The following is a 26070-nucleotide window of genomic DNA, read 5'->3' on the forward strand; positions in this document are numbered from 1 at the left end:
TTTTGGTATTTTATTAAATTTGGCTCTAAATACTGTCTCAAATGGTAGCACAAACATCATCATTGATAACTTCTCTACGCTAATGCACTAAGGCAAATTGCTTGTTAAATTCCCATCAAAGGGCTAAGATATAAAATTCTGATGATCTGCAGCCACCACAAGAGGGAGCTATGGAGCTTATTGCATACACTTCCTATGGCAAGGTCGCTCTAGTGGTAGATGCAGGCAGAAATAAAAAATGGTCCGTGCAGGGTGTATGAAACTAGGTATAAATAATTTCTGGAAAGACCAGCACAATGTCATTTTGGAAGGAAATAAAAATGTTGGATAGATAAATAGATGATAGACAGATATGGATAGATGGATGGATGTTTATTATTGTCTATACCTGGTGTTGTTGATCCTTTTTTTCTGCATTCAGTGGCTGCAAGGAAATACAATAGAGAAAACGATTCTTATCAATGAAGTCCTAAATGATAATAATACACAGTTCTGAGATGTATTAAGAGAAGCATAGAGTCGAGATCACATGAAGTTTTTATCCCTGAGAGGATGATGGGAGTTGTACTTCACGCAAGACTACGATGTAAGACACAGATGAAGTTATTCTTCCCTTATCTGGACATTTGGACTGACGCCCAGAAACTAGATTGTAACTTGTTTTAGCTGTCTCAGCAAGCTTCTACTAATTATCACTTTTTGTTTATGAAACTTTCTTATCAACATTCCACTGTTATGAATCATCATTTCGCTGCCTGTGAAACAAAGGCATTTTACTGCGCATGTCTGACAAAAAAAAAAAAAAAAAAAAAATGATTATTATTATAAATAAAGGGACAGCACCCATAGAGGGAGACGCGCTCAGGGGCTTCCCAGTACTTGATTATACACTACGTGTCTGTGTATTTCTTGTTACGGGGATACCCCGACTCCAACAAGGACCCTCCATGGCTGAATGATCCTAACAATTCCTGGCGCCCGAAACAGGGACCCGAGGTCTGCGTATTCCTTCAAGTTCATCGACCGGCACGAGTAACCGCTGAGATTGGGACATCGGAACAGCAGATGACAAACCTGGCCAGGTAAGAGACACTGTTAGTTCTCTTACATCTGCTCTGCGATAGTCCGTAAATTTCATGCATATCTTGTGTTGGGATTGAGGAACTAGTAGAGAAGGATACCTATAGCTCGGGTCATTCATGTATATACTGTAGGATCTGCCGAAGGAGAGGTCAGAGAAGGTTATGAAACGGATGGTATGAAAGAGATGTGGATGTCGGGAATAGCCTCATAAGCCGCACTAAGGTAGATGACATAAGTATTACGGAGATTGCCTAACTGAGTCATAAGGTTGTGTCCTTTCGGGGAAACCTTCGCTCACGCTTAACTCCCGAACCTTTGTCCTCCTTTTTGACGGATAAGAGATTGACAGAATGAGCCCATGGAAGTAATGATAATACTCCAGGGACACGATATATAATGGAGACTGTATGGTTCATTTTATGTATTGTTGGTCTTGCCCTTGTTGCCATATATATGTGTGTTAGAATTACTCTACACTTCAGACAAAACGGTCCAGAGAAACCGTTTCAGATACTGGCTCCTTAGGACAGAATAGGTAACGAGGAAAGGTAGAATATAGAATATATTTTATCTAACCCAAAAAGCCTCCTAAGGTAAGAATAGTCAGGAAAAATGGGCAACAAACAGACTAAGACCACAAATGATGAACAAGATGTCTATACAATCGTGAAAGAAAGGTGTGGTGTAGAAGCAACTAAGAATTTAGGGAAAGTTTGCAAAACTTTTCAGGTAGCAAGGCATGACAGGTTTAACAGGAAACTATGGGAGGACATTCGGGTTAGAAAAGCAGGAGTGATAAGAGACAAAGGATGGCAGGAACAAGTAGAGGCCATGGTCGAACTATCAAAAACAGCAGAGACAGACCATTGGACTTTTAATAAAGACAATGGATTATGGAGAACTCCAGTCAGACAGGGTCCCATTGTACAAACAGAAAACAGTAAACAAATGAACCCATTGGCACCACCATATCAGCCCAGGTCAGAACCCACACCGTATCCTGATTTTCGGGGTCCGGGTGGATGGACATGTACAAACTGTGGACTCCAGAATCCAGACTGGAGAGACACATGTGCAGGATGTGGAGCACCACGACCACATGATATGTTGGCACCAGTGCGTATCCTCAGTCGACCATACAGAGAAGAAGATGGTGGCAATCCACCGCGTAGAGTAACTAGATACCATCAGACTAGACAATATTTTCCATGGACCCCCGCTGAGGGAATGTCCCTACTTCAGAATGCACCAGATCCAATACAATGCCCACTAAGATTTGCTACGTACATACAGCAGATAATACACACCCATAATGGAACATGGTCAGATGGGACAGAATTATGTAGAATGAAAATGACACCAGGGTTGTATCAGGAATTGATGACAGTTATAGAACCTCATAGACCTCAACCAGTAGATGGTGAGGATCCAAATACCGCACTGTCAGGACAGAATTTTATGATCAGACTTATGGAGTTTATGAGAACTAAACAACGAATGAGAGGGACTTCAGGAACTGTCTCCCAGAAGTCAGGACAGCCTGTAGATGAATACTACTTAGCGGTAGAAAACAGTTACAGAGACGAGGGAATGGACCTTACCAATGAAGGAGTCATTCGACTGATGACAAAAACTTTTATAGAGAATCTTAACCCAAAACTTAGGGAAAAGTTCAAGGCTGCAACTCCTGATTGGAGAACCCTAGATGATCCCCAGATAGTCAGACAAAAACTATTAGGGATAGAAATGGATATGCGTGAGGCAGCATCCAAACCCATCAGAGTAGCAGCAAATAATAGTCTGGTCAATAAAAACAACAGATCAAATCAGACCTATGACAAAGGGAATTTGGATAAGAAAACTAATCCATGTCACTACTGTAAGAAACCAGGACATTGGATTAGAGAATGCAGGAAAAAAGCCAGGGATATAGAAGATGGTACCTATGTCCCAAGAGAATCACAAGAAAAGACAGTACAGGCTTCTGCTCCTGCAGCAAGCGAGTGACTAGACGTGATGCAAACCACTTTGACTGGAAGGCGCCCAATAATTCAGGTAAAAGTAGCAGGAAAACAATGCCCTTTTCTAATAGATACCGGAGCAACTTCCTCCGTCCTCAATGAAGACGCCTTACCAAATGCTGATTGTTTATCAGATGATGTAACCTATACCGAAGGGTATGATGGAGGAATCAGGCCACTCCCATATAGTATTCCCCTTGAAACAAAGATAGGATCTAAAATATTTTTATCTAAATTTCTTTTTGTCAAAGGGGCACCTACTTGTCTTCTAGGTACAGACCTATTAAAGCAGACAGAAATGAATATCCAATTTTTGGAGGATGGTAGAGTCCAAATTTTGGTGCCTGATGACCAAGAGTCTCTAGAAAACATTGTAAAAGTCCAAGCCTTAGAGGATGAGAAAGATCCTGCCCCTACCCAAATTATTTTAGATCTTTCTGAGGTACCAGAAAAATTATGGGCACAACATGACACCGATGTAGGACTAATGCCAATAGCTCCAGTAAAAGTCACTCCTGTTCCAGGTGTGACACTACCCCAATTGAGACAGTATCCTATTAGTGCCCAACAAGAACACGCCATAGGAGAACAGATAAAAGATTATCTAAAAACTGGAGTACTGATAGAAGTAAAGTCACCAGCCAATACACCGTTGTACCCCGTAAAAAAGAAATCTACTGAGGGGTCAGCTGCTAGGTACCGGATGGTACATGATCTAAGAGAGATAAATAAAATTTTGGAACCTATTACTCCTGTTGTGCCAAATCCACACACGTTGCTATCACAGATCCCAGCAACAGCACGAGTATTTTCTGTCATAGACTTATCAAATGCATTTTTTTCAGTACCATTACACCCAGACTGTTACAAACTGTTTGCATTTACATTTAAGAATAGACAATTAGCATGGACAAGATTACCACAGGGTATGATACATTCACCTACCTTGTACTCAGAAGCTATGAGATCAGTTCTTCAAAATTTCAAACCTACGGATGAGGTTGTAATTCTCCAATATGTTGATGACCTATTGTTATGTGCCCCTGCTCAAGAGTCCGCAAATAGCAACACAATAAGGTTGTTAATATTTCTAGCAGACATGGGCTGTAAAGTTAACAAGAAAAAAGTACAACTTTGTATGACTACGGTAGTATTTCTAGGACACTGCATTTCACAAGGTATTCGGCACCTCACCGCCGACAGACTAAAAATCATTAGAGATCTTGTTCCTCCCAAGAACTACAAAACATTAAGAGCATTTTTGGGAATAGTATCACACTGCAGACAATGGGTTATACATGCTAGTCAGCTTATGCAACCTCTATATGATTGTTTAAAAATCGAACCTTTCCAGTTAACTGAATCAGCACTCATAGCCTTTCAAGACCTCAAGAAAGGTCTCATGTCAGCCCCGGCCTTGGGAATCCCAGACTACGCCAAACCATTCCAATTAATGGCTGCGGAAATGTCTAATCATGCTACAGGAGTACTAACACAGAAACATGAAAATAAACAAAGACCTGTCGCATACTATTCTGCTCAATTAGATAATGTTACCAAAGCTGCACCATCATGTGTCAGAGTAGTAGCAGCTGTCTCTCTTTTGGTAGAAAAAGCCTCAGAAATAGTACTAGACCATGCCCTAATAGTACAAACTACACATGATGTACATGGCATACTGAATCAGGTATTGCCAAAACACATTTCAATGGCTAGACATCTTAGATTACAATGCTCCTTACTAATGCCACCAAACCTCACTTTTCGCCGCATATTGTCTCTAAATTTAGCCACTCTGTTACCACTAGAGACAAAGGGGGGAGTGGAAGGAGGTCAGGAAGACGAAGATGAAAATTTTTTACAATACCACGAACAAGACAATATAATACATGATTGCTTACAGTGTATAGAACAAGAAACACAAGGGCTACCTAATGTACAGGACACCCCTCTTGACAATCCAGACCTACATATGTATATAGATGGTAGTAGGTATGCAGATGAAACTGGTAACTTTCACACAGGTTATGCCATTGTATCAGATTATGATGTTATTGAAGCTGAGCCAATGCAGGCCAGCTGTTCAGCCCAGGAAGCTGAACTATTAGCTCTAATACGAGCATTACAGTTAGCAAAAGAAAAAACCGCTAATATTTTTACCGATTCTAGATATGCATATGGTATTGTACATGATTTTGGATGTATATGGAGAGCTAGAGGTTACATGACAGCTTCAGGTCAACCAGTAAAACATGGACAAATGATTAGACAAATCCTAGAATCAGCTGCCTCAACCAAACAAGTAGCAGTAATAAAAGTACCTGCACATGTAAGACTCAACACCGAGATAGCTAGGGGTAATGACCGAGCCGACAAGGCTGCTAAGCGAGCTGCAGTAAAACCTCTGACAACTGACCACACTATTAGTGCAGTATCAGAATTTGACTTAATTACACGGCTCAAAGAAGCCCACCAGCAGGTGAGTAGAGAAGAAAAAGAAGAGTGGCAGAAACAGGGGGCAGAAGAAAAAGAAGGACTATGGAGAAAAGGAGATGAGCTTTGTCTCCCCCGAGCATGGTACCCTGTTGTGGTCAGTGAAGCCCACGGACCTACACATGTGTCTGCAAACGGTATGATACAGAGGGTCAGACAGAAGTGGTTAGCCCCAGGGTTCGGCCAGGTAGCTCGAGCAAAATGTGGTTCTTGTGAAATCTGTTTAGCCCACAATCCAGGACAGACTGTTAAGACCCCCCAGAAGCACCATGTAAGACCACTATATCCGTTCCAGAGACTTCAGATCGATTACATCCAGATGCCTAAGCATGGACACTATAAGTATGTACTGGTATGTGTGGACATGTTTTCGGGGTGGCCAGAGGCTTATCCAGTTCATACAGCCACGGCTAAAGTCACTGCAGTAAAAATAGCACATGAACTGGTACCCCGTTATGGTATCCCAGAAGTGATCGAGTCAGATAGAGGTACACATTTTACTGGAGAGATCTTTCAGAATGTAATGAAAATGTTGTGTATAAAAAGTGAACTACACACCCCTTACCACCCACAGAGTTCTGGTAAGGTTGAGAGAATGAATGGAACACTTAAGTTAAAAATACAGAAAGCCATGGCAGAAACACAGAAACCATGGACTGAGTGTCTCCCAATAGCATTGTATTCAGTCAGAAACACCCCCCAGGGAAAGAGCAAACTCACCCCCCATGAAATATTGTTTGGTAGAGTTGCCAATACAGGATTGTATTTCCCACAGACTTTAATGTTAGAAACTGAAAGCTTAACTGCTTATGTACAAAATTTATGTAAGCATGTGTCTAAAATACACTCTTTAGTGTTCTCTTCCATTCCAGATCCAGATTCCATTGAGGGAACGCACAAGCTGCAACCAGGAGACGAAGTCTACGTAAAAAGACATAACAGAAGAACGCTAGAACCCAGATTTGAGGGTCCATATCAGGTGTTATTGACAACTCCAACTGCAGTAAAATTGGAAGGAAAATCAGCATGGGTACATGCAAGCCATTGCAAAAAGAAATAGTGGTGATTGTACTTGTGTTAGCTATAACGATAGATCAGGGAGACCTGTGGGATAAACTAAGTTCCCCAAAACCTACAGATAATAAATTTATAAAACATCATGAGACATTGGTAAACGGGCTGCTCGATGGCGGACAGAAAATAGCAGACTGTTGGATTTGTACGCATTCTCCAATATCAGCCACGAGCATACCCTTCCTGGCCGTACCCATGACCCCTGAGGAAGTGTTTACATGGACTAATTGCTCAGACAAATTAGCAAATAACCAAACCGTTAATTCTAGATTATGGAACACCACTGTTGCCATCCCAGTTGTGGGGTGGGTGGGATTTCCCTGGTGGCAAGGTAATATGACCGGAAAAATAAACAACTTACAATATTTAGCGTTTAAAGGAGGTGTATGGGTTCCTAGAAATAAGACGGGACTAACAGACTTAGGGTTAATTCCTACAGAAAATATACAACTCAGTTTTAGTAGCACAGTATCTTCTTCTCAACCTTTTAAACCTGATATAGTAGAAAAATACATACACAATAATGGTTGGAAATATTCACAATTATTCCCCGATGGAAACAATGATACATGTTCAAAGATACCAGGTAATATATTATGTAATGAGTCAAGTGCATATGACCCAGGTACACCGACTTGTGAAAATCCAGATGCAGGATACTGTAGTCCATTAGGTCAAAAACCCCCTTGGTGTATACTTCAGAATGTATCTAAATTTTTAGATTTGGTACATAGGTTGGTGCTCCAACACTCTGCAATATGGGATCTGCCTGAAGGAACCTTCTGGATTTGTGGAAATGGAGCATACAAATGGCTCCCAGTAGGAATAAAAGGTGCATGTACTCTAGGACGCTTAACACCGGCCACATTTATAGTTCAGAATCAGCAGGTAGATATGCAAGCAGTACCTAAACACACACTATACAAAAGAGCAGCCGACAACTCGCCTAGACCTTCAGGTAGGCCACATGTGGTCCAAATGGGAATTCCTAATAAAATATTCAGCACTTTCTTTGTGTATCCAATGTTGATGCAGATGTGGGATAAATTAGTTCAGGCCACCGACTATCTAGATGATCAGATATGGGATATTATGGATATACTTAATACTAGTATAGCTGTACAAAATCAACTTATAATTGTTACTAATCAACATACTGTAGTGTTAGACTACCTAACTGCGGCCCAGGGAGGAATGTGTCAAATTATTGGTCCAACCTGTTGTCATTACATAGATCCAAACAGTACAATGAGTATGAGGTTCAAGCTGGCAGATATACAACGATTACGGGATGAATATGACAGACACAATGACCAAAATAAAGATAGCTGGTGGTCAGACACCTTCTCCTTTCTCAACCCAAAGAACTGGTTTAAGGGTATTGGAGGTTGGGTGGCTGGAATTCTGCAAGGTATATTACAGATTGTGCTAATTATAGTAGTCATATATGTAGTGTTTAAAATAGGATTAAAAATTATTTTAATATGCATAAATAAGCTTTGTAATACGGACTCAAGAATATGAAAGAAAAGAACTCCCGGACCAGGTTTTCTACCAAAAGTCCATAAGGAAGAATCAAAGGGGGGACTGAGAGGATGATGGGAGTTGTACTTCACGCAAGACTACGATGTAAGACACAGATGAAGTTATTCTTCCCTTATCTGGACATTTGGACTGACGCCCAGAAACTAGATTGTAACTTGTTTTAGCTGTCTCAGCAAGCTTCTACTAATTATCACTTTTTGTTTATGAAACTTTCTTATCAACATTCCACTGTTATGAATCATCATTTCGCTGCCTGTGAAACAAAGGCATTTTACTGCGCATGTCTGACAAAAAAAAAAAAAAAAAAAAAATGATTATTATTATAAATAAAGGGACAGCACCCATAGAGGGAGACGCGCTCAGGGGCTTCCCAGTACTTGATTATACACTACGTGTCTGTGTATTTCTTGTTACGGGGATACCCCGACTCCAACAAGGACCCTCCATGGCTGAATGATCCTAACATCCCCCTCTACTCCTCCTTGGTCAGACCTCATCTGGAATCCTGTGTCCAGTTCTGGGCACCACATTTTAACCCCTTCATGACCGGGCCATTTTTCGTTTTTGCGTTTTCGTTTTTTGCTCCCCTTCTTCCCAGAACTATAACTTCATAACTTTTTTACTTTTCATTCAATATGGCCATGTGAGGGCTTATTTTTGGAGGAACAAGTTGTACTTTTGAATGACACCATTGGTTTTACCATATTGTGTCCTGGAAAATGGGAAAAAATTCCAAGTGTGGTGAAATTGCAAAAAAAGTGCAATTCCACAGTTGTTTTTTGTTTGTTTTTTTTACTAAATGATAAAACTGACCTGCCATTATGATTCTCCAGGTCATTACGAGTTTGTAGATACCAAACATGTATAGGTTCATTTTTTTTTTTATTTAAGTGGTGAAAATAAATCCAAAATTTGTTAAAAAAAATGGCGCAATTTTCCGAAACCCGTAGCGTCTCCATTTTTCAGAATCTGGGGCTGGGTGAGGGCTTATTTTTTGCGTGACCATGTGACGAGGTCACCGATGGGCAGAGCCAGTGACGCTCATCCGGTTTGCGGGAGTTAAATGCCGCTGTCAGAGATTAACAGCGGCATTTAATTAGATAACACCCGCTGGTGGATCGCGATTCCATCCGCGGCTGTTAGGGGCTCATGACAGCTGTACAGATCAGCTGTCATGTGCCCAGAAAGGTGCGGGCTCAGCGCTGGAGCACAAGATGGAAAGGGGTTAAAAAAGGCATAAAAAAACTGGAGAAAGTTCAGAGAAGAGCTACCAGGATGGTGAGCGGACTGTAAACAATGTCCTACAAGGAACGGTTAAAGGATCTGGGAAAAAAGAAGGCTTAGAGGAGACGTAATAGCTGTTTACAAATATCTCAAGAGATGTCACAGTGTAGAGGGATCATCCTTATTCTCATTTGCACATGGAAACTCAAGGAGCAATGCAATTAAACTGAAAGGGAGAAGATACAGATTAGATATTAGAAAAAACTTTTTGACAGTGAGGGTGATGAATGAGTGGAACAGACTGCCATGGGAGGTGGTGAGTTCTCCTTCAATGGAAGTCTTCATACAGAGGCTGGACAGACATCTGGAGATGGTTTAGTGAATCCTGCATTGAGCAGGGGGTTGGACACAATGACCCCGGTGGTCCCCTCCAACTTTAACATTCTAGGATTCTATGACATACAGAAAGGAGGATTGGTATATTCTCTATGGGTGAATCATTAATAGCATTTTTTTCCATGATTTGCACAAAATTACCATAAAAACAGCTTTTTGACTGCAACGTGAACATACCCCATCACATAGAGTAGGTCCTTGGCACCTGTGCTGTGATTTCTTAGTGTAGGGGAAAAAGCTACATTCAGTTCCATAACTGCTTATGCAAATCCTACTCTTATAGAAATGTGTCTACTTTTTGAGGTCTACTGGCAGGTTAAACATGGACTGGTATTTGGATATGGTATCAAAGCCTTTGAGTAAGAAATACACTAGCAAACACTGCAACATTCTTGTAGTTTTTACTTGTTCACAAGTTTTTGTACATTTACCATTATCAAAACAAACTTACAAGCCCCAATAAAAAAGATCAAAATGAACCCCCCATTATGGTGCCTTATGGTGCCTTTTAAATAATCTTTGGGTCAACCTGCCTCCCTTTTGCTGACTGATAATAAAATTGATCTGGAGATGGGAGTCCTATACTGATTAACAAAGAGACTATTCAAGGGCAGACACAGAGAGTGGAGGGTCCCTGTGCAAGAACAGTATATGGGCCCTTTGCAGTCCAATAGCTCATTATAATGCACAATTCCACCTGCTTTGGAGGTGATAGTGGCCCCCTTAACTATTGGGCCCTTTAACGGTTGTACAGGTTGCACTAATGGTATGTCCGCTCCTGGGGCTACTACCAAACCAGGGCTCGGTCTCCTCTCTCTGAAGCCGGCATAGTCCACACGTGTGGCATGTTTGACTCTTGTCCCATTATATGTTGTGCAGATATTTAAAGATGACCTGACCCCAGGTCAAAAGTGTCCAGTTCTTGCTTTTATTTATTCCCGCTTCTCCCCTCTGTCTACACAGCTATTATCAGTATTAGCTAAGTCTATTTGCACTTTTGTTTCAATTTTGTGTATGGTATTTTCAGAACAGATTGATGTTTAGAATTCTTTTTTTTTTTAATAAAGACAATTTTGTTTTGTTTTCAATAATATTTACCGTCATATATCTCTCCCATTACTGGAACGAGTCCGCATGCCCCTGCTGTATACAGGTATCCTCCATCAAATGTGGCTGCATCAGCATCACCTTTCTGAAAAAAATAAACCACTTAGTGTGTCTAGTTTTAAAAATACTGATGTAAATTTTTACATGTAAGTGCTCTTCAAAACTAAAAAACATATAGTAAAACCAATTTAGTGTAACCATATAAAGTGTAAATGCTGTCTGTATTTGACCACATAAATAGTATCCATCATCAAATTTCACCCCCCCATCTTTTTATATAATTAATCCAATCAAAAGCCTCTGTCACTCCAGCTCTATTTTCCGCACAGCGCCGCCTCCTCCTGCTTGACTAACAGTCTCTATGCTATATGACTTCAAGCAAGGGAGAAGTTAGTCAAGCAGGAGAAAGTGGCTCATGGGTAGGGAATAGAGCTGGAGTGACAAAGGATTCAGATCTGCAATAGCTATTTGCATATTAATTCAAATACTGACTTCTCATTAATGAATTAATGGACTGGCCATGTAAAGGTATTGCTGGACTTATTGAATGAGCTAGATGCGTATATAAATAGTTTGGGGTGTGAAATCCTGCTGACAGATTCCCTTTAAGGATTGGGCGATATTTCATTTTTACGCTTAAGTTTTTCCTCCCTTCTTCCAAGAACCATCACTTTTTTTATTTTTCCGTTGACTGTCTTGTTTTTTACAGGACAAGTTGTAAATTTGATAGACACTGTTAGTATTGCAGTATATATCCTTATACCAAGGATAATTGTGGTTGTATCCTGAGGAAGAAGTTTGATAACTTCGAAACATGTCGATATTAATACCACTTTTGCTTCAACCCTTGTATTTCCTGGATCCTTCCATTGGAAGTCCATCAGCATCGCAGAAAGCCACTCTAAAGGCAAGGCTTTATGTGACTACCAACATCGCAATGATGGGGACCGTCAGCAGGCCCCTGGCTGCAATGGTAATTCATCAGCACCCTGCATTCAATTCACATGAGAGAAAAGTTGGGATGAGGGCAGTGAGTGGGGCAATGAGGTTAAATTGGTCAGTAGCTACTTTGCAGACACAACCCAAAGGACCCTGCAGCAAAGTCCAAATCTGTGTGCATTGGTAAATAGTGAAAACCAGGGAGTTCCTTGGCCTCACTTAACCAAGTCTGACTGGGGAAGCCCATAGTTCACATACTACTCAGGACCTTATACTCAAATGTCATATATTTCTACATTAAATGCCATTATACAAATGGCAAAATATTTAAATACATTTACTCCATGTATTATTTTATATGTGACTGGCGTGTTGGGCCACCCACCAATTGCAAAATTAAATCATGCACATTATAGTGTCATTAATAAAATTCTAATAAAAACCTAATCTGCCATTATAATCTAATCCTTTATTCGTCTAACTGTAGGACATACCAACAAATCATGTTAGATAGGGGAAAGGGGAAGAAAAAGACGGTATACCGGCGAAACGCGCGTCAGGGATTATATCTGAGCTATATGAGAGTGTAGGGGGGAATAAGATTAAGCCCTAGGAATATGCATACAATTGCGGTACTCTGAAATAGGGAGAGCCGCGTTAGTATTTAATGCTGCAGCGGACAGCAGAGAGGCTAAGTGCCCTAACTGCAGCGATCAGCTGTTCGAGCCGGCACGCTAAGCACCTGTGGGTGAGAGAGCAAGGAGACAGTGTATCGCTCCTCACTGCAGCGATCAGCTGTTTGAGCCGGGCACGCTGAGCACACATGCGGGGAGTGAGACAGGGGACACCAGATTGCCCCTCACCCCAGTGAGTAGCTGTTCGGCCAGGCACGCTGAACATTAGTGCGATCATTAGTACCTGACATGTGAGGAGCATTTCGGCTCAGCGGACTGCTCCTCAGTGCTATAAGATTTATGATCGCTTGGCAGTGAGGATTTCCTCCTGCCAATGATTTCAAATGGTGCCAGCTCAGCTATAACAAGTACTAATACACATACAGTGCACTTTATTACGGACAACTGCGGTATTGGGCAAAGCTAGTGATGATAGTTGACATCTATCACTGCCATAATATCACTAACCACTAGACAAATGTCAGCTCATCTTTATATGATAATCAGGGTGTAGCATCGGCGTCTCTGCCCCGTTCTAGGCAGAGACGCCGTCCCTCTCACCTCCCCGCTCCTGGCGCGGCGTCCTCCAGCGCTGCTCTCCCCGCTGCTTCCGGCACGCGCTCCTTCCCCGGCAGTGTGCTTAGGGCGCGCGCGCGCTCCCCCTCTCTTAAAGGGACCGCGCGCGCCGTCCTAAGGAGTCCCCGGCCAATTGCCGGAGGACCTCCCATATAAAAGGCACCTCCTCCAAAATGGAGGTGCCCGAGCAATGTTGTTTGCACTGTGTCTCACCTGTGCTTCAGCCCTCAGGTCCCGTTGCCAGTTACCTGCCAGTTACCTGCCAGATTCCTGCCAGCTTGCTGTCTTTGTCCTGCCTGATATCCAGTCACCTGCCTGCTAGCCTGAGGTCCGACGGTCTGCCTTCCTACTCCTGTCAGTCTGTCTATGGACCAGCTTGCCCGCTCACCTGGGAGCGCACATCAGTTACCTGCCTGCTAGCCTACCTGGAGGCTCCGCCGTCACGTGCTGTGACCATCTGCCTTTCCAGAGACTCCTGCCCGCTCACCTGGGAGCGCCCACCTGTTACCTGCCTGCTAGCCTACCTGGAGGCTCCGCCGTCACGTGCTGTGACCATCTGCCTTTCCAGAGACTCCTGCCCGCTCACCTGGGAGCGCCCACCTGTTACCTGCCTGCTAGCCTACCCGGAGGCTTCGCCGTCACGTGCTGTGACCACCTACCATTCCAGAGACTCTCGCTTGCTCACCTGGGAGCACACATCTACCATCTGCCTGCTAGCCTACCCGGAGGCTCTGCCATCACAGGTCGTACCTACCCTTTACCCAGAGACTGCCCCGGTCACTTGCCGTAACTCCTGCCCGTTCTTCCAGAGACTGCCCCGATCTCTTGCCGTAACCTCCTGCCCGTTCTTCCAGAGACTGCCCCGATCACTTGCCGTGACCCCCTGCCCGTTCATTCAGAGACTGTCCCGGTCACCTGCTGTGACTGCCTGCCCGTCATCCCTGGTTGCCACCCGCTCCCTTACAAGGACCGCCCCCTTGTATAGTAGCTCAGAGGTTCCGCCTCCCTGACCCGTTACACAGGGGTGAACAGTTGTGCCCCAAGGCAGATTTATACATAACAGTGAAATACTTTGCCATGATAGCAACTAATTCTTCCAATTTAATTGGATTTGTATAACTGTTCCACCTGATATTAACATCGAGGCTATTCCAATATATGAGGATATCATGTACACATAACCTCTTTCCTATATTGGAAGGACTGGACTGAGGTGTCCCAAATTTTCCCTACACTGCATCTAGCCAGATTTATTAGTGGGCACCATCTTGATATTCCAATAGATGGTTACCTTATATGCATCTATAGATGCATGAGAAATTTTGTACTTAAGGATTTTAATAAACTAATAAAGGTTATGAATTTTAAATGTTTCTATATATCCACACTTCTCCTTCTTCCCCTTTCCCCTATCTAACATGACTATTTTGGTGGTGTACACCTGTGGATATAGATCTGATGAGAATAGACCATCTCTTTGAATACCAACAAATCACAAATAGCCTGAAATTTAAAAGTTAAATTCTCTTAAAAGTTGTTTTAGGTACAATATTCTGTGCGGATTTCTTTTTCTGGAGCAGAGTTCCAGATAGAATTGCATCATTTAATTTAATGAGTTTGTATTCAGACTACTTGCAGACAGCTGCTACTAAAGAAGGGGCTCTCTGCAAACTGTTTTATTATTGAGTTCAAAGTATCAATACTTCTATTCAATAAACCACCACTCCAGGATTTTTAGTTTGTTTGTTTTTTATCCCTTTGTTATGGATCAAGTATGAAAATGTAATGCATGTAGTTACGTTCGCACGCGTGTCTTCATCTGTTTTCTGCCTCGCTCCAGTTGTTCAGGCACCATATAACTTCTTTTCTAATCTGTGTGTTCCAGAAGTCACTTGTCTCAATACAAGTCTATGGAACTCAGAACAAGACTATAGACTACAGAGCTACGTTCTGAATTTCCATAGATTTGCATTGAGAAAAGCAAAATCAGCAATTATGGCTTACTTACCAAAATCTTTGTAATACATTCTTCTGCTGAGGAAGCCTCGACACATTCAATGGCTCCTTGACTTGCAATGGTCCAGGTGTCACATTTTGACTTCTCCTCTTTGCTTTGTGTGCACCAGCGGATCTTGTCTTCTGGTGGTTCTTCTAACTCTGCAACATATAGCAAGAGACACAAATAGCTATAAAATTAGTTATGAAACGCAAAAGGCAATGTGGACATTGAAGTTTAAAGGGAATCTGTTACCACTTTGGAGTTATCAGACCTCTACTATGGGCATACAGAGTATAGAGAAGTACTGTAAATCTATACATACCTTACCTGTATGGCCATAGTAGATGCTTGATTGCAGAGAAAAGTGCTGTAATCAATTCTATTTTGTACAGGCTTGGCATCCGGGGGACACCAAGCAATCCCCGCCTATGTGCTTATTATTCCCCCAAATCCCTGCCTATATGCTTAATTATCATATTCCCCGCCTCCCCTGCACGTCACAGGGCCCTGTGACGTGTACTGCGCTCCCTGACCTACCGGGCATGCATAAAGCGCCGCTCACATAGCGCGCGCTTTGCTTCATCCCGGCCCGTCTGCCTGTGTACTGTGCCGCAGGTTTCTATTGTGCAGGCGCCGGGAAGTAACAGCGACTCCCTGGCGCCTGCGCAATAGAAACTTGCGGCACAGTGCACAGGAAGACGGGGCCGGGATGAAGCAAAGCGCGCTCTATGTGAGCGGCGCTTTGCGCATGCACGGCACAAGAGATAGCACAGTACATGTCAGAGGGCCCTGTGATGTGCAGGGGAGGGGGGGAATATGATACTTCAGCATATAGGCGGGGATTTCTTGGCGTCCGGGGAACGCCAAGCCTGTGAAAAACAGAGTTTATAAAAACAGATTTCTCTGCAATAAAACTTCTACTATGGGCCATACAGGTAAGTATAGATTTACTTCTCTATACCCTGGATGCCCTATAGAGGTCTGATAACTCCAAAGTGGTGACAGATTCCCTTTAAAGCTTCAAGTACTTGAAATAGTCAAAAAGCAAAGCCGAACAAGAAATAGGAAAAAAATCTCCTAATTAATTATCTCCAGATCCAGTTTAAGAAGCAGAACCTCTAGGCTACGAGTTCATACAATGCTTAAAGAAGTTGTCCACTACTTTCACATTGATGCCCTATCCGTAGGACGACCTGCGGTGCTTGGCCGTCCATCTGTAGTGTCCGCAGTGGGGTACTGCACATCCGCCTCCCTTTCAATTGAATAGGAGGCGGATGTGACTCGCCCCCTGGGCCATGGGGCACCGGGAACCGGGCTTCTCTGCAATGTTGGGGGTAGCAGTGGCAACCCGATCCCGTGGCTCAGGGTGGTCAGACCATATGCTGTGGCAGTCTATGTGTAGGGTTTTGAAAGTCCGACTACGCCACCCGTGGATTGCGGTCAGGGATGACCGCCGCTGCAAGGCAGACCGCTGAGGCTGTTGTTAGGGTGCAGCTCAGGGATAGGACAACTCCCCACGGGAAGAGTATAGCCTCAGGGCAGTGTAGGAGGATGCTGGGGGTGATGGTGCAGGCACAGCATAAATAACACAGAGTCCAATGATGCAGTCCAGGGTTTTTACTCACAGTTGTTATCCATGTCACTTCTGTCAGCAATGACTGCCCAAGCCGTGCTGCGTCCACCAGGTGAGGGGCTCGGTCAACCCCCAGGCAATTCAGGAGTATGGCACAGGACCCCCTTCTGTCCTTTCTCTGGCCTCTCGTGCCCCACCAGTGACCAAACTTCTGTCCAGCTGCTGCGGATCTTTGCGGGCAAACGTTGGCCCCCGTTTCCCACTATCCTATATGGTGCCTTCCTAGCAGGTTTGGCGGGGGGGTCGCACCAATAGATGATCACGACCTCCAGTCTTTGGCTGAGGGATGATTTACCTCCACCAACTTGGGAATCCGGTACCCTTATCCTGCCTGACCGTTCACCCGATATCTCGTGGGTTCTTAGGGTCCCTTCTGCCTTCTTGCTTCTGGAGCCTTTCTACTCCTCTGCCTCTCCTCTTTCCTTCCTTCTCCTTCTTCTCTTCTCTGGCTCCGGCCTTCACCCTAGGCCTGCCTCGTGGAGCTGAGCTCAGGCTGAGCCGCAGCTTCCTGTCAGCTCTCTACTGTACTCCACTTTCTCTCTCAACTGACCATCCACTAAAGATGGCTCCCACCTTTTATCTGCCTCTGTGTCTGAGCTCAGGTGACCAGCACCCAATGAGCTCCTTCCTACGCTCCAGAAACCGTCCCCTTCTGCTCCTACATCACTGGGTTCTCTCCCCCCTCCCCACTCCAGCCAGGGACATGGTCAGTTGTGCCTGCAATTATATGGGAGCACCGTCGAGCTGTCCCCCGGAAATGAGGAGTGTGTACGTGTGTGTGCAGCTAACTGGGCCCTGGTCCACACTCCATCCTTACCTGGCAGTGGAATATCACACCTCTGGTTGAGGTGCAATACCCCTGTAGCAACCGAATCCTCGGGGTGCTACAGATGTGCAGTAACAAGCACCGGCCACTACAACTTGATAGTCAAGCACCGCAGGTAAGCACTTCCGGCTGGTAGCCACCACCGCCGGCACTGATAACAGCTGATCAGCGGGGTTGCCACGTGTGGGACCCCGGCTGATCATACATTGATGCCCTAGGGCATCAATATGAAAGTAGTGGACACCTCCTTTAATATTGTATATCTTTGTAAAGGAGATCTGTCGCCATTTACAGTATATATTTTGGTTTCTGGACGAGCTGTTGATCCCTTTACCCAGTGGTACCAATAATTCATACCTTTTTCTAATGCTTTAAAGGCATTGGTGAGTCTTGTTCCCAAGTATAAGGGGGCATCAACTTGGCTTGGCAGGACCCGGAGGCTCTTTGCGGAGTCTTTGAACAATAGATCTTTTCCATAAGTGGAACCAAACAGTTTGCAGTTTTGTTTGCCCTAAAAGTAGTGAAAGATAAAATATATCTTATAGTCAGAATAAAAACGTATAATTATAAAATATAGACAAAAATGGAAGTAGCAGTCCAAAAAGAGTGCAAATTATAGGACTTTAATGGCCCATGTGGTGACATTTCAGTTCATAGTGTCAACTTTTCTCGAGTGAGTAAACAAGTGTACAAGCCATATATTTAAAGGTATGACAATCATTAGTGCAAAAAAATATCATTCTGTGTGATCAGTGTAACAGACACAATATATAAGTATGAATAATCAACAGTAGTCCATTATATAGCACATACATGATTAACAGATCACTATGACATAATCCAAGACATGTAAAGTGCATAGTGCATAAATTAGTTGTGATGTGAAACCACACGTGTAAACATAATTTTGAAATTAGTTGGCTTCATTAATACAGTTCAAAAATTGCCCCATATGGCGTCGAATCCAGCGTGGCTTAAGAGATACTGCACATATCAATAAATACCAAACCGGATGAAAGTATAAGGTCCTATACACCACATGTAATCGCGGATGCGCACTCTCATATTGGAAAATGACAAATATAAATACAGCACTCTTCTGCACATGCTGATTTTGCATTTCGGCTAGCAAATGCCCCCAAAAATATTGTGACCAGATTTTTTGCTGCCTTACCTGGGACACAGACCATGATTTCAGCTTTATGGCCCTTACTTGGCTTCTTGCTGTAGTTTTCATAAAATCAATGTTTTCATAATATCACAGCTTCTTAATGATGAGCTCATTCTAAGGGCTCATTCACACAACCGTATCTTTGGTTCCAGTGCTGTGCATGGAAAAAACTAACAGCACTCGAACCAATGTTATTCAATGGGGCAGTGCCAATGAGCACTGACCGAATCTGCGTGTGAAAAAAAAAATCACACCATGCACTAGTTTCTTCTGGATCTAAATCGGATAAGACTCACCCATTCAAATCTATGGGTGTGTAAAAAAAATCATATGCCATAGGGAGCCATAGTATAGCATTGTACACTGCTCAAAAAAATAAAGGGAATACTTAAACAACCGAATATAACTCCAAGTAAATCAAACTTCTGTGAAATCAAACTGTCCATTTAGGAAGCAACACTGATTGACAATCAATTTCACATGCTGTTGTGCAAATGGAATAGACAATAGATGGAAATTATTGGCAGTTATCAAGACACCCTCAATAAAGGAGTGTTTCTGCTGGTGGGGACCACAGACCACATCTCAGTACCAATGCTTTCTGGCTGATGTTTTGGTCACTTTTGAATGTTGGTTGTGCTTTCACACTCGTGGTAGCATGAGACGGACTCTACCACCCACAGAAGTTGCTCAGGTAGTGCAAATTATATGTTTAACTCATATGTTTTCTGCCGGATAGCTGTGACGATGCCTCTGATGGATGTCATCTGTCGGCTATCTGTCAGTCATGTGTAACATATAGGCTCTAGTATTGCGTGAACGTGCTCGGATAAGGTGTTATTTGAGAACACTCGAGTCCTAACCTAACACATGCAGGGATTGCTTGTTTGTATGGCAATCCCTGCATGTATTGCAGCTGTCTAACAGCTGCGAGACATGCAGTCACGGCGATGCAAACATATCTCACGAGCACGCCAAAGATACTCGGTTAGGACTCGAGCGTGCTCGGATAACACCTTGTCCGAGCATGTTTGCTCAACACTAATAGGCTCCCATGTTATAAAAATGGATATGTGACCATAAAAAATTCTGAATGAATGGTGAGATATTGTTTTGAATTGGTATAATGTCAAATGATATCATTTAACAAAATTCAGGAAAAGGGTGGATACTTATTGATAAGCGAGCATGCTCGTTATTCTATATTCACAAGCATGCTCGGGTGTTTTCCGAGCATCTTCGGTGTGCCCGAATGTTATGTTTGAGTCATTCCATGTGCATGATTTGCGACTGTTGGACAGTTTCAATACATGTGAGGAATGCTTGTTTGTTAGGCATTCCTCACATGTATTAAAGTTGTCAAACAGTCGCAAATCAAGCACCCAAGCATGCTCGCCGAAAGTGTTAACAGAACACGTTTGCTCATCACTAGTGGATAGATTCTTATGGGAATGTGGTTCTAAGAAAAAATTTTATGTAACAACATTTTAATGACATGCAAACTTGCAAGATGATGCTTCATTTTTTCACCAGTGTCTAGTTCATTTCACACCAACAATCTCTGAAAAATAAGTAATTGTTCTTATCCATATCATAGATTCAGTTTAGAATCTGCTTGCTCCATGGTTCCTTATAAGAGACCCCTGCGGTAAGAAGACATTCAGCACAAGATATGCTTGGTACAAGTATTCTGTTACCTGAGCCTGTTGGAGAAAATCAGTAATGAGTTTAATCTTGTCTACATCTTGAATGGACACCACAGCATGAGCAGGAACTCTTCCCCAATAACATGTGGCATATTCACTGATTGGTTTCCTTTTGTTGTCTATGCACAGCAGCTCGTAATCCTTATGACATTCCTCTGAAGGACAAGGAGGTTATTGGATTACTTAAATACAAATATTTTTAGAATATTTTTGAATTTTTATACAAATGAAACTTTGCACAAAACAGAAATGATCATGCCCTCTTCTACCAAAGCATCTAGATGTCTCGCCTTTCCATAAGATCTGCTCCATCAGAGTGATGTCTGCTAAGGTTAACCTCTTGGAACTAAATATATTCAAATATAATGATATGAAATTATAAAAGGATTCAGTTACCTGGTATAATGTGCTTCACAAAAGCCACGTCTCCCTTGTCATCTTTCAAACATCTGCATGAGGAATATTACATATATGAAGTATATATTCATTGATATGCATCATTATTTTCATGAGAGACCAATTTGAAGATGATGGCCCCGATTCTTCATTTGAGTCACTTTCCTTTTTTGTCTTGTGGTATTAGTTGCCGTTATTGGCATCAAATTCATGAAAATGGCACACGCGAATACAACTTTTTTTTTTCTTGCCTTCTTTTTGCTTTAGCAACTTTTGACTACAAAAGTCGCAAACATTGTGGCAAAATTGAGCATACAAATAGAATAATGAATTGGGTGCAAACAACAAAAAAAAGGCGCAAAACACACAAAACTGGACAAAAAACTGACACGAAAGCATTGAGGGAGGGAGATTATTACGTATATTTTAAGCACTAAGAAGGGTCTCTAATGGGCTTGCAGGGGAAAAGAAGAGCATGAAGACAGTGACATGGTGTCAGAGAAGGAGCGTGTCATGTAAGGGAAAAGTCATACTACACAGCCCAGGAACATTCAGCAATAGTTGTTTTGTAGTTGTTATTGGGTCCATGGACTTAAAGGCGTTATCTCAGAATCTATTGTTTTTGTTTTTTTTTAACTCCCTGTAGCTGAAGAACCTCTCCAAGATAACCCAACCAGGTCTTCACATACTCAATAGCTACATTTCTATTCCACTTTCTTGCTCCATAACTGCGTCTTTCTACTCAGCGTGAAGTGGATGATCCCTCAACTGTTGCCCTTGTGACCCCTGTAAACTACAGGGTGGGCCATTTATATGGATACACCTAAATTAAATTGGAATGATTGGTGATATCAACTACCTGCTTGTGGAACATTAGTATATGAGAGGGGGAAAACTTTTCGAGATAGGTGGTGATCATGGTGGCCATTTTGAAGTTGGCCATTTTGAATCCAACTTTATTTTTTTCAATGGGAAGAGGGTCATGTGACACCTCAAACTTATTGAGAATTTCATAAGAAAAACAATGGTGTGCTTGGTTTTAACGTAACTTTATTCTTTCATTAGTTTTTTACAAGCTTATGACCACTTGTAAAATGTGTTCAAAGTGCTGCCCATTGTGTTGGAGTCTCAATGCAACCCTCTTCTCCCACTCTTCACACACTGATAGCAACACCGCAGAAGAAATGCTAGTACAGGCTTCCAGTATACATTGTTTGCTGTGTCACATGACCCTCTTCCCATTGAAAAAAATAAAGTTGGATCCAAAATGGCCGACTTCAAAATGGCCACCATGGTCACCACCCATCTGGAAAAGTTTTCAGCCTCCCATATACTAATGTGCCACAAACAGGAAGTTGATATTACCAACCATTCCCATTTAATTTAGGTGTATCCATATAAATGGCCCACCCTGTACATTTCCCACAAGCCCTTGCTTCTTCTCCAGGCTCCCTGCATTCTCCTGTGCACAGCCGGCATTAGCTGCTCCTCCAATTGCTCTGTAATCTTCTGTTGGCAACAGGAGGAGAGCTGAGAGGAGAAGACAGGGGTATGGCAATTGTTATGAATACGTTTATTTTATTAAATTAATATTTATTAATAGTCATATCAATAAATGTAATTCCTTTATGCCCCTACCACCCTGTGTATAGAATTATAATCATCCGCAGAAAGAATTCTATATGTGTTTTACATATATTACCCATATGTGTGCTCTACTAGCTTTTTGTTGCCCGTAGCAACCAATCACAGGAGAGCTTTCATTTTACTAGTGATATTTAAAAAATGAAAGCTGAGCTCTGATTGGTTGCTGTGGGAAATAAAGACAGCTTCCCTTTTAGCTGGTTATATGGGTAGGAGGCAGCCATTATAACAAATATGGGCAGATATTGTCATGCTGTTAATGAGAAAAACCATTGGTGCTTTAATGTCTGGCACTTCTGTGCTCGCTCTGCTCCGTCTATCACATGTCCGAGCAGCATCATCTGAGAGGAGGACAGCTGCTTCATCTTTGACAGCAGCAGGTGCACAGCGCCCGTCTCGCGTCCATGTTTTCGCTGTCTCACTGCACAGTAAGACTGCTAGAAGAATAACCAGTACCTACTGAGCATGTGCGACCTGTCATAAATGAACTACGGGATGTATTCGTGGGCAACCAGGTAAACAAAAGACCTCGACATGCAAAATTTCAAGGGGCGATAACTGGGGCAGCGAACATTTTTGAAACTTGATTGCATTTGACAAGGTTATTTATTTTAGGATTTTAAGCCACTGAGTTATATCTGATATTGTGGGTAAAACCCTTTGAAGTGTTCATTGCACCTTGTTTTTTTGATAACCTTTGGTTATTTTTTAAGGGACTAGAGAAAAATAATTTATCTGGTATCTTAAAGAGAACGTGTCAGCAAGAGTTTTCTAAGTAAAGTGCATGCATGATCATAATGGCGCTGAAATACTGATTAAAATGATAACTGTGGTGAAGAAATCCGTTTTGTAGTTTTTGTTTAATCAGCCTTTGCCGTTTTCTTGTTATGATATTTCTGTGCACAAGGGCTGGGCTGTGGGTCTATTCTTCCTGCTCTGGCTCCTCCGTCTGACTCCAGTGGTTGAATGTCAAGCACTTGAGGACTCCTATTACAAGTCTTCCGCCTGCACAGTCATTATAGTGATCTCTGATAAAGCAGCAGATCTCCAATAAAATGGCTCAGTCGGTGGCGCATGTGCATTTGCATCACTGGCATAGTGGGGTTGAACAGTTGCTTAAGATATTATTTATACCTATGCTGCATGCATTGGCAAGCTATCCAGAAGAGCAACAATATGTCTTCCTTCTTCTGCATGCTCCCGTGCTGGTTTTCTGCACATAGAGCAGATTGAAAGCTCGTAGAATTTACATTTAGAGGCGACGGCGCATGCGCTATTTTCTTGGAGACCTGCTATTTTATCGGAGAAAAGTGCAATGACTACGCCCGCATTAGATTTGAAATAGGAGGCAAGTCATTGACGAATCAGTGCCCTGTCATTCAAACATAGGAGGGAGACAGATGAAACAGAGCAGGAAGAAAAGACCCCACTCACAATCCCGCCCAATGTATGGAATTATCATTACAAGAAACCTTCAAACACCGATTAAACAAAAAACACAAAATGAATTTCTTCACCACCAATATCATTTTAATCAGTATTACAGTACCAATATGCCATGCCTGTACATTATTTAAGTAAAATCCTGCTAACAGGTTCTCTTTAACTGATTCTAGTTGGTTATCAATATTTTATTAGTTAAGAAAATATACAGTTTAACCTTAAGCATTATTCAATGCATGCACTACACTGATTGATTCTATAATTAATATAACACGTGTAAATAGTAGCAGCTATTCTTGCAAACTTCTAGGGCAGGGATGTCAAACTCAAGACACACAGAGGACCAAAATGAAAACCTTGGACAAAGCCGTGGGCCAACTAGTATACAGTATAATGGGCCCCACACAGTCCTCCATAGAAAATAATGGGCCCCACATAGTCCTCCGTACAGAATAATGGCTCCACACAGTGCTCTATACAGTATAATGGGCCCCACATAGTGCTCTATACAGAATAATAGCCCCACACAGTCCTCCATACAGAATAATGGGCCCCACATAGTCCTCCGTACAGAATAATGGCGCCACATAGCTTTCCATACAGTATAATGGGCCCCACATAGTCCTCCATGCAGTATAATTGGCCCCACGTAGTCCTCCATACAGAATAATAGGCCCCACATAGTCCTCCATACAGAATAATGGGCCCCCCCACATAGTCCTCCATACAGTATAATGGCCCCCACATAGTCCTCCATACAGAATAATGGGCCCCACATAGTCCTCCATACAGAATAATGGGCCCCCCCACATAGTCCTCCATACAGTATAATGGCCCCACATAGTCCTCCATACAGAATAATGGCCCCACATAGTCCTCCATACAGAATAATGGGCCCCACATAGTCCTCCGTACAGAATAATGGCCCCACATAGCTTTCCATACAGTATAATGGGCCTCACATAGTGCTCTATACAGAATAATAGCCCTACACAGTCCTCCATACAGAATAATGGCCCCATAGAGTGGTGGTGATTCCGGTGTCGAGTGCCAAATACAATCACCCCGAGGGCCAGATTTGGCCCATGGGCCAGAGTTTGACACGTATGTTCTAGGGGATGACCTTGAGATTTGGATAGTGAAATATACAAGGGTTAATTGCTTATAGAATCAATGGAATCTTTCCGTATACCCCTTAGTATTTAGCCAATTGGCTTCTATCAGACTGCCATTAGTTGGATCACACTTGTACAATATGAAGCAGTTGGGAAGCACATCTGTGAAGTCATGTGTAATAAGAACACATATTAGGACATAGGTTCAGGAATGGAATGTAATTTCTTTTAATGAACATATCCCATTAGAGGAGACAGAACAGACTATAAAGCATCCTAGGGCATAATTATAGTTAAGGGAATTGTCTTCAGACTCACCTGCAAGCACCAGCATATCCATAATAGGGCTCATTTTCAGATAGCTTGCACTTCTTGTCCTTTCCTTGACCAATACACTGTCTACACAGTTTTTCTTCTTTGGCACCTGGAGCACAACTGGCAGAGAAGAAGCTTGCAAATCCTATATGGTTAAAAGTAAGAATATGTACAATAGTATTGCTTCTGTAATGTACAGCAACTGACACAATATACTGTGATTTCATGATGCTTTAACTGTCCATTTAAATAAAAGTATATGTAAACCTATGGAGCTTAGTTGAAATAATTGTTCCATTAGAACAACTGTAATCCATCAGTTTGACTTAATAATTAACCACACATCTTTTCCTATTTAAAGGAGTGGTCCAACACCTAATATGTATTTTCTAAATATCTATCCTTCCACCCTAACCACTTTTGTAATTTGATTTATTACACAATACACTACGCTTTTCCCTATCTAGATAATCCCTAAATGTGTTGTTTTGTTACTGTACTTCCTGTGACTTTTCATTTGAGAAAAGTTTCAAGTGTAATGTGAAAGGAGGCTGGGGCTGCAGTCACTCCCCACAGCATCCATCGCCCCTCCTTGAACAGGATGTCACTGGGGGGCAGTGCTGCAGTTACTCAGTAGTTTTTTGAATCACCTCCCCCTCTGAAGACTTCCTGGATCCTGGATGATGGACG

At 42.5% G+C, this 26070-nt stretch overlaps 1 protein-coding gene across 1 annotated transcript in view; it reads right to left on the reverse strand.

The window, feature by feature from the left end:
• The window catches only part of LOC141258987 (serotransferrin-A-like), a 58426-nt gene that overhangs the window by 20149 nt on the left and 12207 nt on the right, over positions 1-26070 (reverse strand). Inside the window, exons 5-11 of the mRNA XM_073674336.1 lie at positions 25384-25525; positions 20864-20916; positions 20459-20622; positions 17948-18101; positions 15141-15289; positions 10935-11028; positions 389-424 (exon numbers count right to left, since the gene is read on the reverse strand). Of these exons, the coding sequence (XP_073530437.1) occupies positions 389-424; positions 10935-11028; positions 15141-15289; positions 17948-18101; positions 20459-20622; positions 20864-20916; positions 25384-25525 (792 nt within the window). The remainder of the gene's footprint in view (positions 1-388; positions 425-10934; positions 11029-15140; positions 15290-17947; positions 18102-20458; positions 20623-20863; positions 20917-25383; positions 25526-26070) is intronic.

This window comes from Phyllobates terribilis, unplaced genomic scaffold, assembly GCF_046119375.1.
Source record: "Phyllobates terribilis strain yellow unplaced genomic scaffold, ASM4611937v1 Scaffold_3__8_contigs__length_932513732, whole genome shotgun sequence".
Lineage (NCBI taxonomy): Eukaryota > Metazoa > Chordata > Amphibia > Anura > Dendrobatidae > Phyllobates > Phyllobates terribilis.